At 42.5% G+C, this 15,946-nt stretch overlaps 1 protein-coding gene across 4 annotated transcripts in view; it reads left to right on the forward strand.

Moving 5' to 3' along the window:
• The window catches only part of dstyk (dual serine/threonine and tyrosine protein kinase), a 50,087-nt gene extending 34,381 nt beyond the window's left edge, over positions 1-15,706 (forward strand). For 3 of the 4 annotated variants that reach the window (XM_046312501.1, XM_046312504.1, XM_046312502.1), the window contains 6 exons: positions 6,492-6,648; positions 11,763-11,895; positions 11,995-12,108; positions 14,619-14,733; positions 14,830-14,964; positions 15,136-15,706. In XM_046312501.1, the coding sequence (XP_046168457.1) occupies positions 6,492-6,648; positions 11,763-11,895; positions 11,995-12,108; positions 14,619-14,733; positions 14,830-14,964; positions 15,136-15,323 (842 nt within the window). In that variant the 3' untranslated portion in view covers positions 15,324-15,706. Of the gene's footprint in view, positions 1-6,491; positions 6,649-11,762; positions 11,896-11,971; positions 12,109-14,618; positions 14,734-14,829; positions 14,965-15,135 lie in introns of those variants that run through there. The other variant, XR_006833280.1, reaches the window with a different exon arrangement.
• Positions 15,707-15,946: the final 240 nt, after the last annotated feature.

A 15,946-nucleotide genomic window follows, 5' to 3' on the forward strand; every position in this document is an offset into this window, starting at 1 on the left:
CTATGGACAGAGTCTCCCACCTCAGGTGTAGATCTCTGCAGTTCATCCAGAGTGATCATGGGTCTCTTGGCTGCATCTCTGATCAGTCTTCTCCTTGTATGAGCTGAAAGTTTAGAGGGATGGCCAGGTCTCGGTAGATTTGCAGTGGTCCGATACTCCTTCCATTTCAATATTATCGCTTGCACAGTGCTCCTTGGGATGTTTAAAGCTTGGGAAATCTTTTTGTATCCAAATCCGGCTTTAAACTTCTTCACAACAGTATCTCGGACCTGCCTGGTGTATTCCTTGTTCTTCATGATGCTCTCTGCGCTTTTAACGGACCTCAGACTATCACAGTGCAGGTGCATTTATACGGAGACTTGATTACACACAGGTGGATTGTATTTATCATCATTAGTCATTTAGGTCAACATTGGATCATTCAGAGATCCTCACTGAACTTCTGGAGAGAGTTTGCTGCACTGAAAGTAAAGGGGCTGAATCATTTTGCACGCCCACTTTTTCAGTTTTTGTTAAAAAAGTTTGAAATATCCAATAAATGTTGTTCCACTTCATGATTGTGTCCCACTTGTTGTTGATTCTTCACAAAAAAATACAGTTTTATATCTTTATGTTTGAAGCCTGAAATGTGGCAAAAGGTCGCAAAGTTCAAGGGGGCCAAATACTTTCGCAAGGCACTCTATATACTGTATTCTATACCATCTATTGCATCTTGCTGATGCCTCTCGGTCATCGCGCATCCATATATTTATGTACATATTCTTATTCCATCCCTTTACTTAAATGTGTTTGTATTAGCTAGATTTTGTGGAATTGTTAGATATTACTGCACTGTCGGAACTAGAAGTACTACCATTTAGCTACATTTGCATTAACATATGCAAACCATGTGCATGTGACCAATAAAATTTGATTTTAGTGAACAGGGAGTACAGGAGGGGACTGAGCACGCACCCCTGAAGGGACCCCGTGTTGAGGATCAGCATGGCGGATCTGTTGTTACCTACCCTTACCACCTGGTGGCGGCCCGTCAGAAAGTGCAGGATCCAGTTGCAGAGGGAGGTGTTTTATCCCAGGGTCCTTAGCTTATTGATGAGCTTTGAGGGCACTATGGTGTTGAATGCTGAGCTGTAGTCAATGAATAGCATTCTCACATAGGTGTTCCTTTTGTCCAGGTGGAAAAGGGGCAGTGTGGAGTGCAACAGAGATTGTACAATCTGTGGAACTGTTGGGGCGGTATGCAAATTGGAGTGAATGTGTCTAGGCTTTCTGGGATGATGGTGTTAATGTGAACCATAACCAGCTTTTCAAAGCACTTCATGGCTACAGGTCGGTAGTCATTTAGGCAGGTTACCTTTGTTCTTGGGCACCGGAACTATGGTCTGCTTGAAACATGTTGGTATTAGACTCGGTCATGGAGAGTTTGAAAATGTCAGTGAAGACACTTGCCAGTTGGTTGCTCGGAGTACACATCTTGGTACTCCTGACCCTGTTGACCTGTTTAAAGGTCGTACTGACATCGGCTACGGCGAGCGTGATCACAGTCGTACAGAACAGCTGACGCTCTCATTCACGCTTGAGTTTTACTTGCCTCGACGCGAGTATTGAAGTAATTTAGCTCATCTGGTTGGCTCGTGTCTCCCTTTGTCGTCTAATACACTGCTCAAAAAAACTAAAGGGAACACTAAAATAACATATCCTAGATCTGAATGAATGAAATATTATTAAATACTTTTTTCTTTACATAGTTGAATGTGCTGACAACAAAATCACACAAAAATTATCAATGGAAATCAAATTTATCAACCCATGGAGGTCTGGATTTGGAGTCACACTCAAAATTAAAGTGGAAAACCACACTACAGGCTGATCCAACTTTGATGTAATGTCCTTAAAACAAGTCAAAATGAGGCTCAGTAGTGTGTGTGTGTGTGTGTGTGTGTGTGCCTCCACATGCCTGTATGACCTCCCTATAACACCTGGGCATGCTCCTGATGAGGTGGTGGATGGTCTCCTGCAGGATCTCCTCCCAGACCTGGACTAAAGCATCCGCCAACTCCTGAACAGTCTGTGGTGAAACGTGGCATTGGTGGATGGAGCGAGACATGATGTCCCAGATGTGCTCAATTGGATTCAGGTCTGGGGAACGGGCGGGCCAGTCCATAGCATCAATGCCTTTCCCTTGCAGGAACTGCTGACACACTCCAGCCACATGAGGTCTAGCATTGTCTTGCATTAGGAGGAACCCAGGGCCAACTGCACCAGCATATGGTCTCACAAGCGGTCTGAGGATCTCATCTCGGTACCTAATGGCAGTCAGGCTACCTCTGGCGAGCACATGGAGGGCTGTGCGGCCCCCCAAAGAAATGCCACCCCACACCATGACTGACCCACTGCCAAACCGGTCATGCTGGAGGATGTTGCAGGCAGCAGAACGTTCTCCACGGCGTCTCCAGACTCTGTCGCGTGCTCAGTGTGAACCTGCTTTCATCTGTGAAGAGCACAGGGCGCCAGTGGCGAATTTTCCAATCTTGGTGTTCTCTGGCAAATGCCAAACGTCCTGCACTGTGTTGGGCTGTAAACACAACGCCCACCTGTGGACGTCGGGCCCTCATACCACCCTCATGGAGTCTGTTTCTGACTGTTTGAGCAGACACATGCACATTTGTGGCCTGCTGGAGGTCATTTTGCAGGGCTCTGGCAGTGCTCCTCCTTGCACAAAGGCGGAGGTAGCGGTCCTGCTGCTGGGTTGTTGTCACATCCGACGAGCGTCGCAGCCGGTGTAGTTCTGTATTGATGCTTTGCCTGTTTGATGGTTTGTCAGAGGGCATAGCGGGATTTCTTATAAGCTTCTGGGTTAGAGTCCCGCTCCTTGAATGCGGCAGCTCTCATTTACATTTACATTTAAGTCATTTAGCAGACGCTCTTATCCAGAGCGACTTACAAATTGGTGCATTCACCTTATGACATCCAGTGGAACAGTCACTTTACAATAGTGCATCTAAATCTTAAAGGGGGGGGTGAGAGGGAATACTTATCCTATCCTAGGTATTCCTTAAAGAGGTGGGGTTTCAGGTGTCTCCGGAAGGTGGTGATTGACTCCGCTGTCCTGGCGTCGTGAGGGAGTTTGTTCCACCATTGGGGGGCCAGAGCAGCGAACAGTTTTGACTGGGCTGAGCGGGAGCTGTACTTCCTCAGTGGTAGGGAGGCGAGCAGGCCAGAGGTGGATGAACGCAGTGCCCTTGTTTGGGTGTAGGGCCTGATCAGAGCCTGGAGGTACTGAGGTGCTCCCCTTTAGCTCAGTGCGGATGTTGCCTGTAATCCATGGCTTCTGGTGGGGGTATGTACGTACAGTCACTGTGGGGACGACGTCATCGATGCACTTTTTGATGAATCCAGTCACTGACGTGGTGTACTCCTCAATGCCATGGGAAGAATCCCGGAACATATTCCAGTCTGTGCTAGCAAAACAGTCCTGTAGCTTAGAATCTGCTTTCTGACCACTTTCTTATTGACGAAGTCACTTGTGCTTCCTGCTTTAGTTTTTGTAAGCAGGAATCAGGAGGATAGAATTATGGTCAGATTTGCCAGGTTGAGGGCGAGGGAGAGCTTTGTACGTGTCTCTGTGTGGAGTTTTCCCCCTTCTAGTTGCACATTAACATGCTGGTAGAACAGATTTGAGTTTTCCTGCATTAAAGTCCCCTGCCACTAGCTGCTGGGTTTATTACATTCAACAGTTTCCCATGTGTAATCAAGCACCCAATGGACATCCAGGCAGCCAACTTGGCAAAAATGTGGAAAGCATTGGCCATCATCCTTGTGGAACACTTTCGACACCTTAGTCCATGCCCCAAAAAATGTAGATTGTTATTAGGGCAACAGGGGGTGCAAATCAATACTAGTAAGGTGTTCCTAATGTTTTGTACACTGTGTGTATATACAGTGGGGAGAACAAGTATTTGATACACTGCCGATTTTGCAGATTTTCCTACTTAAAAAGCTTGTAGAGGTCTGTATTTTTTAATCATGGGTACACTTCAACTGAGAGACTGAATCTAAAACAAAAATCCAGAAAATCACATTGTATGATTTTTAAGTAATTAATTTGCATTTTATTGCATGACATAAGTATTTGATCACCTACCAACCAGTAAGAATTCCGGCTCTCACAGACGTTTTTCATTAACTTCTTGACGCTACCATCCCTGTCGCGGGATCATTTGTCAGCAACCGCTGAATAGCAAAACTTAACAGTCAAATAATGGGTCTTCCAGCATGACAACGACCCGAAACACACAGTCAGGGCAACTAAGGAGTGGCTCCGTAAGAAGCATCTCAAGGTCCTGGAGTGGCCTAGCCAATCTCCAGACCTGAACCCAATAGAAAATCTTTGGAGGGAGCTGAAAGTCTATTGCCCAGCAACAGTCCCGAAACCTGAAGGATCTGGAGAAGGTCTGTATGGAGGAGTCGGCCAAAATCCCTGCTGCAGTGTGTGCAAACCTGGTCAAGAACTACAGGAAATGTATGATCTCTGTAATTGCAAACAGGTTTTTCTACCAAATATTAGGTTCTGCTTTTCTGATCTATCAAATACTTATGTCATGCAAATTAATTACTTAAAAATCATACAATGTTATTTTCTGGATGTTTGTTTTAGATTCCGTCTCTCACAGTTTAAGTGTACCTATGATAAAAGTTACAGACCTCTACATGCTTTGTAAGTAGGAAACACTATCAAATACTTGTTCTTCCCACTGTGTATGTATGTATGTATGTATGTATGTATGTATGTATGTATGTATGTATGTATGTATGTATGTATGTTACTGTTACTGTTACTGTTACTGTTACTGTTACTGTTTAGTTTATACAGACTTATTTTGTAACATCTCTTGGTTTGAACAGAACTTAATTGGTAGAAAACCATAAAACATTATTTATTGAGTGGTATATATATATCACACACAGTGCATTCGGAAAGTATTGACCCCATGACTTTTTCCACATTTTGTTACGTTACAGCCTTATTCTTATTCTAGCCTTGTTTTTAGAATTGTTTGCAAATGTTTAAGAAACTGTCACATTTACATAAGTATTCAGACCCTTTATTCAATACTTTGATAAAGAAGCTTTGGCAGCGATTACTGCCTTGAATCTTCTTGGGTATGACGCTACAAGCTTGGCACACCTGTATTTGGGGAGTTTCTCCCATTCTTCTCTGCAAATCCTCTCAAGCTCTGTCAGGTTAGATGGGGAGCGTCGCTGCACAGCTATTTTCAGGTCTCTCCAGAGATGTTTGATCGGGTTTAAGTCCGGGCTCTGGCTGGGCCATTCAAGGACATTCAGAGACTTGTCCCAAAGCCACTCCTGCGTTGTCTTGGCTGTGTGCTTAGGGTCGTTTTCCTGTTGGAAGGTGAACCTTTGCACCAGTCTGAGGTCCTGAGCGCTCTGGAGCAGGTTTTCATCAAGGATTTCTCTGTACTTTGCTCCATTCATCTTTCCCTCGATCCTGACTAGTCTCCCAGTGCCTGCCACTGAAAAACATCCCCACAGCATGATGCTGACACCACCATGCTTCACTGTAGGCATGGTGCCAGGTTTCAGGTTACTCCAGACGTGACGCTTGGCATTCAGGCCAAAGAGTTCAATCTTGGTTTCATCAGACCAGAGAATCATGTTTCTCATGGTCTGAGAGTCTTTTAGGTGCCTTTTTATTGAGGAGTGGCTGCTGCCTGGCCACTCTACCATAAATGCCTGATTGGTGGATTGCTGCAGAGATGGTTGCCCTACTGGAAGGTTCTCCCATCTCCACAGAAACTCTAGAGCTCTGTCAGTGACCATTGGGTTCTTGGCTCCCTGACCAAGGCCCTTCTCCCCGGATTGCTCAGTTTGGCCGGGCAGCCAGCACTAGGGAGAGTCTTGATGATTCCAAACTTCTTCCATTTAATGATGGAGGCCACTGTGTACTTGGGAACCTTCAATGCTGCAGAAATGTTTTGGTACCCTTCCCCAGATCTGTGCCTTGACACAATTCTGTCTCAGATCTACAGACAATTCCTTCGACCTCATGGATTGGTTTTTGCTCTGACATGCACTGTCAACTGTGGGACCTTTTATATAGACAGGTGTGTGCCTTTCCAAATCATGTCCAATCAAATGAATTTACCACAGGTGGACTCCAATCATGTTGTAGAAACACCTCATGGATGATCAATGGAAACAGGATGCATCTGAGCTCAATTTTGAGTCTCAATGGGTCTGAATAGTTATGTAAATAAGGTTATTTGTTTTATTTTTAATACATTTGCAAAAATATCTAAACCTGTTTTTGCTTTGTCATTATGGGGTATTTTGTGTAGATTGACAATTTTAGAATAAGGCTGTAACGTAATAAAATGTGGAAGAATTCAAATAGTATACACTGCCAGGGTTGTCCTCTCTCACAGGCCAATCACAATAAAGCAATCTCTGTTTCTTCGTCTTTTTGGCAGGCAAGCCCAAGCTTGGCCGAGAGCTGGGCCGGGGTCAGTATGGAGTGGTCTATCTGTGTGACAGCTGGGGGGGACGCTACCCCTGCGCTCTGAAGTCTGTGGTACCGCCCGACGACAAGCACTGGAACGATCTGGCTCTAGAGTTTCACTACACGAGGTAAGACGGCCCAGCCAGCAAAGAGGGAAGGATTTAAAGACAACCTGGATTTTAGCCATACCCTTTTAGTTTGTAGTTTCAACCATACTTTGTCCTAGCATTTCAATACAGCATGCCTTTAAACTGAGAACTGAGGTAGTAATAGAAACTTTTTAAAAAAGGTTAAAAAGAATATTGAAATTTGTCTCTACTCAAGTGAAGAATAGTCCTCCAATAACCAACAGTGGTGCGACTCATTTGTCATCAACTAAACTCTTCTTTATTGGTGGTGACAGGTCTTTGTATAGCGCATGTACTGGATAAATCGCCACACCCTCTAGGACACGCTATGGGCTCATTTGAGGAGTAAGGCGCAAGCTACCAACTAGACAAAAGTTGAGTGAATTCGGGGGAGTTGAATCTGCAACATCAAAAAGTCACGGATGTGGTTTTCTAACATCTAGGCTCAGTGCCACATGGCAGTGTTGCAATTGTTTCTAAATGTTTTTCTTTGTAATATTGAATTTAACAAGTCTCCAACCCCCATATCACACACTCAAACTGTACATGTGTGTACATCGTACTATCAATTGGTGAGTCTCAAATCACATTTAATTGCACATAACCACTGTATACATGAATCGCGGCAAAGTTGGTTCCTGTTTCAGTCACGTCTTTGGTCAAGTTCGAGTGGGTTAAACAAAAACACCTTAATTATTGGTTGACAATAGACCCTCTGACAATGCAGGTGATGAAGTTGAAGAAATTTGCAGTCAGTACTTCATGACCTTTGATCACATGGTTTTCGGTTAATATAGTTGTCGTGTAGGTGCAAGTTGGGCAATTTGTATCCCCATAATGCAACACACTTTGTAAGGTGGTGACCACTTGACAAAAGTGATCTGCTCAGACACGCCCATAGATTTGGGTTATCAATTAATTTTGGCCCGCTGCCATACTGCCTGTGGTGCCCTGCGCTACAAGTCCCAGCATGCACTGCCAACGTGCTGCATGCCAAACGGCAGTGCATTGGAGTGTTTGAAAGTGGGTGTGTCAACAGAAGTGGGAGGATCAACAAGTTGGTTTATGGAAAGTGAATCAGCTAATTTAGCAGACTCATTTTAGCTAAGCCTAGGCCTTTTCCTAAATGTCAATGTCATTCTCCTAACCTGTCACATTAATGATCCTAACCTCCTCCGTTAGTTCTCTTAACCTGCAATGTAAACATTAAGCTGACCAGAGGTGCACCTGGCTATGGCCGGTCTAACCAATAATGGAGTGCAGGATGTTACACCAGTTGCTGTTGATCCACCCACTGATGTTACACACACAGCTGTTGATCAACCCACTGATGTTACACACACACAGCTGTTGATCCACCCACTGACACAAACAGCTGTTGATCAACCCACTGATGTTACACACACACAGCTGTTAATCAACCCACTTCTTTTGCAATTCCCACTTTTAAACACTCAAAGTATGCAGTTACCAATACTTGGTACATTGCCACACACACCTCCATTACCGTTCTTCTGGCAGCACGATTGCAGATCGTCTTTTTCAAAATAAGGGCCCCCCTACAAAGACATGTTAAACCCTGTTTTTAACAGCATTGCAACCATCTTTTAAAAAAAGAAAAAAAAGTGCATTGTTAATATGGCTTATTGTATTTATACCAGCTTTTATTTGGAAAGTTTACACCAATATTGGTTTGTTGAAAGCTGTGTAGGCTATATGTTAAGATATGCAGTTTTAATAAAATACAAATATATGTAATTGGATTTAGTCAGAGTACAAAACTTAGACTAATTGATTTTGCTGAGCAATTTGTTTTTATTTTATTTAACCTTTTTATTTAACTAGTCAAGTCAGTTAAGAACAAATTCTTATTTACAATGACGGCCTACCCTGGCCAAACCTGAACGACGCTGGGCCAATTGTACTGCAGTGATGCCTCTTGCACTGAGATGCAGTGCCTTAGACCGCTGTGCCACTCGGGAGCCCCCACCCGGGTTTAATACAGAGCTGGTGACTCCTTACTCCATTCACTTCACTGCAATGCAATACACGGCATATGAATTCTACACTGTGCATTCAGAAAGCATTCAGACCCCTTGACATTTTCCACATTTTGTTACGTTACAGCCTTATTCTAAAAATGGATTAAAAAAATATATCCTAGTCAATCTGCACACAATACCACATAATGACAGTGCGAAGTTAAAAAATTGTTTTTATTAAACAGACATTCCGACCCTTTGCTATGAGACTCGCAATTGAGCTCCGGTGCATCTTGTTTCCATTGATCATCCTTGAGATATTTCTAGAACTTGATTGGAGTCCACCTATGGTAAATTCAATTGCATGGACATGATTTGGAAAGGCACACACCTGTTTTATATAAGGTCCCACAGTTGACAGTGCATGTTTGAGCAAAAACCAAGCCATGGGGACGAAGGAATTGTCCATAAAGCTTACAGGATTGTTTCGAGGTACAGATCTTGGGAATGGTACCAAAAAAAGTCTGCAGCATTGACGTTCCCCAAGAACAGTGACCTCCATCATTCTTAAATGGAGGAAGTTTGGAACCCCCAAACCTGAGCAATTGGGGGAAATGGGCCTTTGTCAGGGAGGTGACAAAGAACCTGATGGTCACTCTGATAGAGCTCTAGAGTGCCTCTGAAGATGGGAGAATCAAATCAAAATCAAATCAAATCAAATTTATTTATATAGCCCTTCGTACATCAGCTGATATCTCAAAGTGCTGTACAGAAACCCAGCCTAAAACCCCAAACAGCAAACAATGCAGAAGGACAACCATCTCTGCAGCACTCCACCAATCAGGCCTTTATGGTAGAGTGGCCAGGCGGACGCCACTGCTCAGTAAAAGGCACACGACAGCCCACTTGGAGTTTGCCAAAAGGCACCTAAAGGACTCTGACCATGAGAAACAAGATTATCTGGTCTGATGAAACCAAGATTGAACTCTTTGGTCTGAATGCCAAGCGTCACGTCTAGAGGAAATCTGGCACCATCCCTACGGTGAAGCGTGGTGGCAGCATCATGCTGTGGGGATGTTTTTCAGCGGCAGGGACTGGGAGATTAGTCTGGATCGAGGGAAAGATGAACGGAGTAAAGTACCGAGAGATCCTTGATGAAAACTTACTCGGGACCTCAGACTGGGTGGCGAAGTTTCACGTTCCAACAGGACAACAACCCTAAGCACACAGCCAAGACAATGCAGGAGTGGCTTTGGGACAAGTCTCTGAATGTCCTTGAGTGGCCCAGTCAGAGCCCGGACTTGAACCCGGTCAAACGTCTCTGGAGAGACCTGAAAATAGCTGTGCAGCGATGCTCCTCATCTAGTTTGAGAAGATCCGCAGAGAAGAATGGGAGAAACTACCCAAATACAGATGTGTCAAGCTTGTCGCGTCATACCCAAGAGGACTCTCCGCCAAAGGTGCTTTAACAGGTACTGCGTACAGGGTCTGAATACTTATGTAAATGTGATATTTCACTTTTTGTTTTTTATTAATTTGCCAAACTTTATAACTTGTTTTTGCTTTGTCATTATGGAGTATTGTATGTAGATTTAATCCATGTTCTTATAAATCCCATTTATAGCATGAGGGGAGGAGGGAAAGTGAACAGACACGCCATATTCCTAGGCTACTAAAATGTTGCAGTCTGGCTTCTGTTTTTAAAGCTCGACAATGAATAACCAAAAGAGAACCTGCAACAGAACACCATGCAAAGGGGAAACAACTGCACAACATTTTAGCACATAATGCAGCAATGCTGCATTTTAAGTATAAATCTTACAACCTACCTAGCTACCTTTTTTGTTATTTACAGTTTTTAAATACGTTTTGATTAGGGTCAAAGCATACTATGCACATCTGTAAGTAGGCCTATATTAGCAAAGGCTTGACAAATAGGCCTATATTTACTATGTTAAAATGCTATATCAAATCACATTTTATGTCACATGCTTTGTAAACAAAATATGTCGACTAACAGTGAAATGCTTACCTAGGGGCCCTTTTCCAACAATGGAGAGTTGAAAAATATACAATAACAAAATAGAAAGTGACGCAAGGAATAAGTACACATTTAATAACAATAACATGGCTATATTCATGGAGTACCTGTACTGATTTGATGTGCAGGGATGGGAGGTAATTTTCTGCATTTTGTGTTATAGCCTGAATTGATTATTAAATAGGGACATTTGTCACTGGCCTTGTAATGCCAAAGTGGAATTATGTTTTTTGAAATTTGTACACATGAATTACAAATGAAAACTTAAATGTCTTGACTCTAAGTATTCAGCTCCTCCTTTGTTATGGCCAGCTTAAATCTGTTCAGGGCTAGAAATGTGCCTAAGTCACAAGTTGCATGGATTGTAATAATAGTTTTTAATATGATTTTTGAATGACTACCTCATCTCTGTACACCACACATACAATTATCTGTAAGGTTCCTCAGTCGAGCAGTGAATTTCATACACAGACCAGGGAGGTTTTCCAATGCCTCGCCAAGACGGGCACCTAATGATAGATGGGTAAACAATTTTAAAAGCACACATTGAATATCCCTTTGAACATGAAGTAATTAATGACACTTTGGATGGTGAATCAATACACCCAGTCACTACAAAGACACAGGCGTCCTTCCTAACTAAGTTGCCTTAGAGGAAGGAAACCGCTCAGGGATTTCACCATGAGGCCAATGGTGACTTTAAAACAGTTAATGCAGAAAGGAAATGTCATTGTGGAAAGTGACCCACAAAGAGCCTATTGTGAATAGCCTATATATATATATATATATAAAAGCTTGTTTTACTCAGTTTCTAAACAAATAAAATTTAACCAATCACTGTGGCCTCAAAACATAGTTAAAAGCTCACTAATGCAGGTCATGGAGAAGTAACTTCTCATGTGGCCAGATTTCAGTGTTGGAACTGGGACTGGTCTGCCCCCCTGTGGCTGTCAGAAGAATTTCATACACATGCAGCTGGAAAGGAAGTTGTGTGTGTGTTAGTGAGCACTGTAAAAAGATTAGGAAACCACATTTCCACTTACACGAGGGTAGGATGTAATAATATGATACTCTATTGTGTATGGCTGCAGGTCCCTCCCTAAACATGAGCGTCTGGTGGATCTCCACGGCTCGGTGATTGACCACACTTACGGTGGGGGCTCCAGCATTGCTGTGCTGCTCATAATGGAGAGGCTTCACAGAGACCTCTACACAGGCTTGAAGGTAACCAGCAGACTCTCGCATATCTACCATGTACTCTATCTCTTCTATCACAGGTCTGCCTGATCCCATGCCTCAGTGTCTCCTTTTCCTCTCTCCCAGGCTGGTTTATCACTAAAGGAGAGACTCCGGATCGCTCTGGACGTGGTGGAAGGCATTCGCTTCCTGCATGGTCAGGGGCTTCTACACCGAGACATTAAACTAAAGAATGTTCTAGTGAGTAAGGGTTAACGGTGCTTTCTCTAATCATGCTGAATGTGTAACACTAGTGTTGTTTACCACATTGTCAAATCATATCACTTCAATTGTTTCCATTGATTTAATTTTAGACGTAGTTCTAATGTTGAACTGAGTTCAACTGTGGTCATGGCTGACTGGCCACAGTAGAAACTCTCCATTATTTCAGCATTCATATTCCGGCTGTGCTGCTTGCTTGGTTATGTAAGAATAGCCCCTCCCTGCTTACACAGTATGATGTTTGGCGGTGGAACGAAAGGGCTGGGTTTTAATGAATAAACAAGTTGTAGGTGTGTCGAGGCTTGGCCCCTCAGAACATGCTCCATGGCTAAATATGTGGTTGCTTCATATTGTGTATTTACGGTCTTTTATGTATTGCGTTCTCAATGTTAGTCCATTATAGCAGTCCATATGTTCTAATTGCATTGCTTCAATATGGAAATGCATTGTTAAACAGGCTATCATTCACACTGAGCTAGGGGCTAAACATACTGTAAATGGCTAGAGCATTCACTGATCTAGGGGCTAGGCATACTGTAAATGGCTAGAGCATTCACTGATCTAGGGGCTAGGCATACTGTAAATGGCTAGAGCATTCACTGATCTAGGGGCTAGGCATACTGTAAATGGCTAGAGCATTCACTGATCTAGGGGCTAGGCATACTGTAAATGGCTAGAGCATTCACTGATCTAGGGGCTAGGCATACTGTAAATTGCAGTCTGGACAAACGTAGTTATTAAGCTATTAAGGCTGGAAAAGACGGTGTATAATTCGAATCAAATTCTGATAACAGCTTGTTTTAAATAGGCTATGACTGAATACAGTTTTACATTTGAGTAATTTAGCAGAAATCTTATCCAGAGTGATGTAGTTAGTGCATTTATCTTAAGATTGCTAGGTGGGACAACCACAGTCTTATTAGTAAGTACATTTTCCCTCAAGGCAGTGATCAGCAAAGTCGGCCAGTGAGTTTGTGCACATCCAAACATTTCACGCAAGCTGGATAAAGATCCAGCATAAATAGAAAGGGGGAATGTTCACTAACCAGTTTTCTGCTTGCAAATGTAATGTTTTATAAACATAATGGAACCATCTTCCAGATCATATTTTCACTTCTCCAGAAATAGCAGACAACATTTAATTGCATTTGAGCCATGTTCTTTCTAATAAGTTTGATCTTGTTTTTTTGTTTAATTTGATTATAAAACTGTCTGCTTTTTAAACCAACTATTTCTAAATTGGATCGGGTCAGAAGCATGATATCATGAAGCGCTTCTTTTCCATTGCAGTGTGGTGCAACATGGTCTCAGAGCATTTCGCATTATTCTGTACGTAAATCCGGAACACTGTATTTAGTATGTTACGTTTCCTATGGTACCTATTAATTTGTGGATGTCCAACCAATTATAATTTGTATTGTTACAAATTTGCTAGCTAACGTTAGCTAAGTAAGCTAGGGGTTAAGTTTAGAAGTTTGGCTAAAGGGTTAGCTAAAATTTTCTTTGCAAAGTAGCTAAAAAGTAATTGGAAAGTTGCTAATTAGTTTAAATGCTAAAGTTGTTTAACCTTTGGGTTGCTAGACATTTGTGTTATACCATCTATCTTATGTAACAACATGTACTAATTTGACTGTCCCGGATTTACTATGTTACATGTTACACACATTCACACGTCTATACAAAATACTCTGCGCCTGTCAATTGTATCGTTACCCATCTGCTGTTGATGTAGCATTCTAGGGGGTTTGGAGCACAGGTCTTTGGTAATTGAACGAGGTGTGCTCTTTGAAAATGGGGATGGATAAAATGCTCGAACAAGCAAAATTAATTATTTGTGTTAATAGTGAAAAAGCATGAGGACAAAAACCTACCATATTTCAAAGCATTCTCAGACCATTTAAACCCCTTTTTCTTTAGAGGCTACTTGGCTAATGGCCTGGTTAAAGAAGCACCTATGTGATGCTGCTAAACAAGCCTTGATTAAGGCTAAGCTTGGTTTTTAATCAAATTAAACGGAATGGGGGAAGAGGAAACGATCGTTTGTTTCTAAATACGAGATTCATCGACACAAAATGCGTATCTCTTTTCCATGGGCACTGCGCGTCATGGTTGGACAGGCTGCGCTTCCGTTCTCTAAATCAATTTTATTACTTTTAAGACCAGCAAAAAGCAGGTCTTAACTTCCCATTAGCGCTGAATGAAATTGTTATGTTTTGAATGTGTTAAAGACACACTTCATATGTCAACCACTCTCACCTCAGTGCAAGTGAGACAGGTAAAATGCCAGTGCACCAGTTTTTACATGATGAAATTGCAAACTAATGTGCCGTTTGACACTTGTGCCTCCTTAGCGCTAGCCGCAAATTGATTTCTGTATGTGCAAGACCTCGTGTATCCTTTGAGAAACCAATATTTATGATCCTGACATGTCACGTCTTGTACACATCTTGCCAAGTGTTCCTAATGTGTTCCACTCCTCTGGCCCTCAGTTGGACAAGCAGAACCGGGCCAAGATCACAGACCTGGGCTTCTGTAAGCCAGAGGCCATGATGTCTGGCAGCATCGTAGGAACCCCCATCCACATGGCCCCAGAGCTCTTTACAGGTCAAATATCCTGTTACTCAGTCATAGTATTGCATCATAGACCACCTCTCATTCTAGGCTCTTTGATTTAACTACATGTCTGACCTCTTTCTTCAGGAAAGTATGATAATTCTGTGGATGTCTATGCCTTTGGAATCCTGTTCTGGTATCTCTGCACTGGCTCTGTCAAACTCCCAGAGTCCTTTGAGAAATGCTCCAGCAAGGACCAGTTGTGGAATAACGTTAAAAAAGGTAATGTAGAATTAAAGCTCGCGCAGACCCATATCTAAAATACTAACTGGATATGATCAAGATTTCAGCTTGCTGTAACACTTGTATTTTATTCAGGACTTAGTGTGTAGTTTCTGTTGACTGAATTGGGCTAGAGAGCTGCCAGGGCCTCAATTGTGCCTATGTTTTCAGGCGCGAGGCCCGAGCGGTTGGCCAGCTTTGATGAGGAATGCTGGCAGCTGATGGAGGCCTGCTGGAATGGAGACCCTTCCCAGAGGCCCCTGCTCGGCATCGTAGAGCCCAGCCTGCAAAGCATCATGGTACGGCTTTGTAAATGTGGCTCGCATCAGAAAAGCAGCAGCCTGGAGGACTCAAACTGACACAAGCGGACCAGACTGTTGCGAAGGATTTTGGTCAAAAGAAAAGTAATTTGTTGTATTTATGAAAAGAAAATGAAAAAAAAAAAGATATGACCAAGACAGTTTCCTTTTCCTTTAAAGGAGTTAAATATACACTATTTAAGATGAACTGAAACCGGACAAACATGTCCACATGTTTATGTCGTGTGTATTTGTATAGTACAAACTGTCTAGCGTACACTATGCTTTCCTCCATGCTAATTGCTATTTGGTTATAGAATTGTTACTAGATATGAAATGTTTAAAAAAAATATTTTAGATTGTATTAATTGAATTCCTGCATCTATGCAATTCCAACTTTTTTAAAATAAATGATTTTGACAAAATAATCAATTTTTGCTTCACTCTTTACATAGGATTCTGCTGTATTTATGAAGATGCTGACATGGAATTTTTGCTATTTGACTCTGGATATTTTTTTGTATACTTCATGGGTGAAGACCACCTTAGTGTAGTCTAAATTTATGCTCTAGTCCTGTAATTGGAACAATGTGTCCCCCTCGCATTATGTGGGAGCTGCAGCCCATTGAGGAAATACTCAGTGCAAGTTAACATTGTGTTTTGGTTGCAGTTCAGCATTCTAC

The sequence above is a fragment of the Oncorhynchus gorbuscha genome, linkage group LG18 (assembly GCF_021184085.1).
Source record: "Oncorhynchus gorbuscha isolate QuinsamMale2020 ecotype Even-year linkage group LG18, OgorEven_v1.0, whole genome shotgun sequence".
NCBI classification, from domain to species: domain Eukaryota; kingdom Metazoa; phylum Chordata; class Actinopteri; order Salmoniformes; family Salmonidae; genus Oncorhynchus; species Oncorhynchus gorbuscha.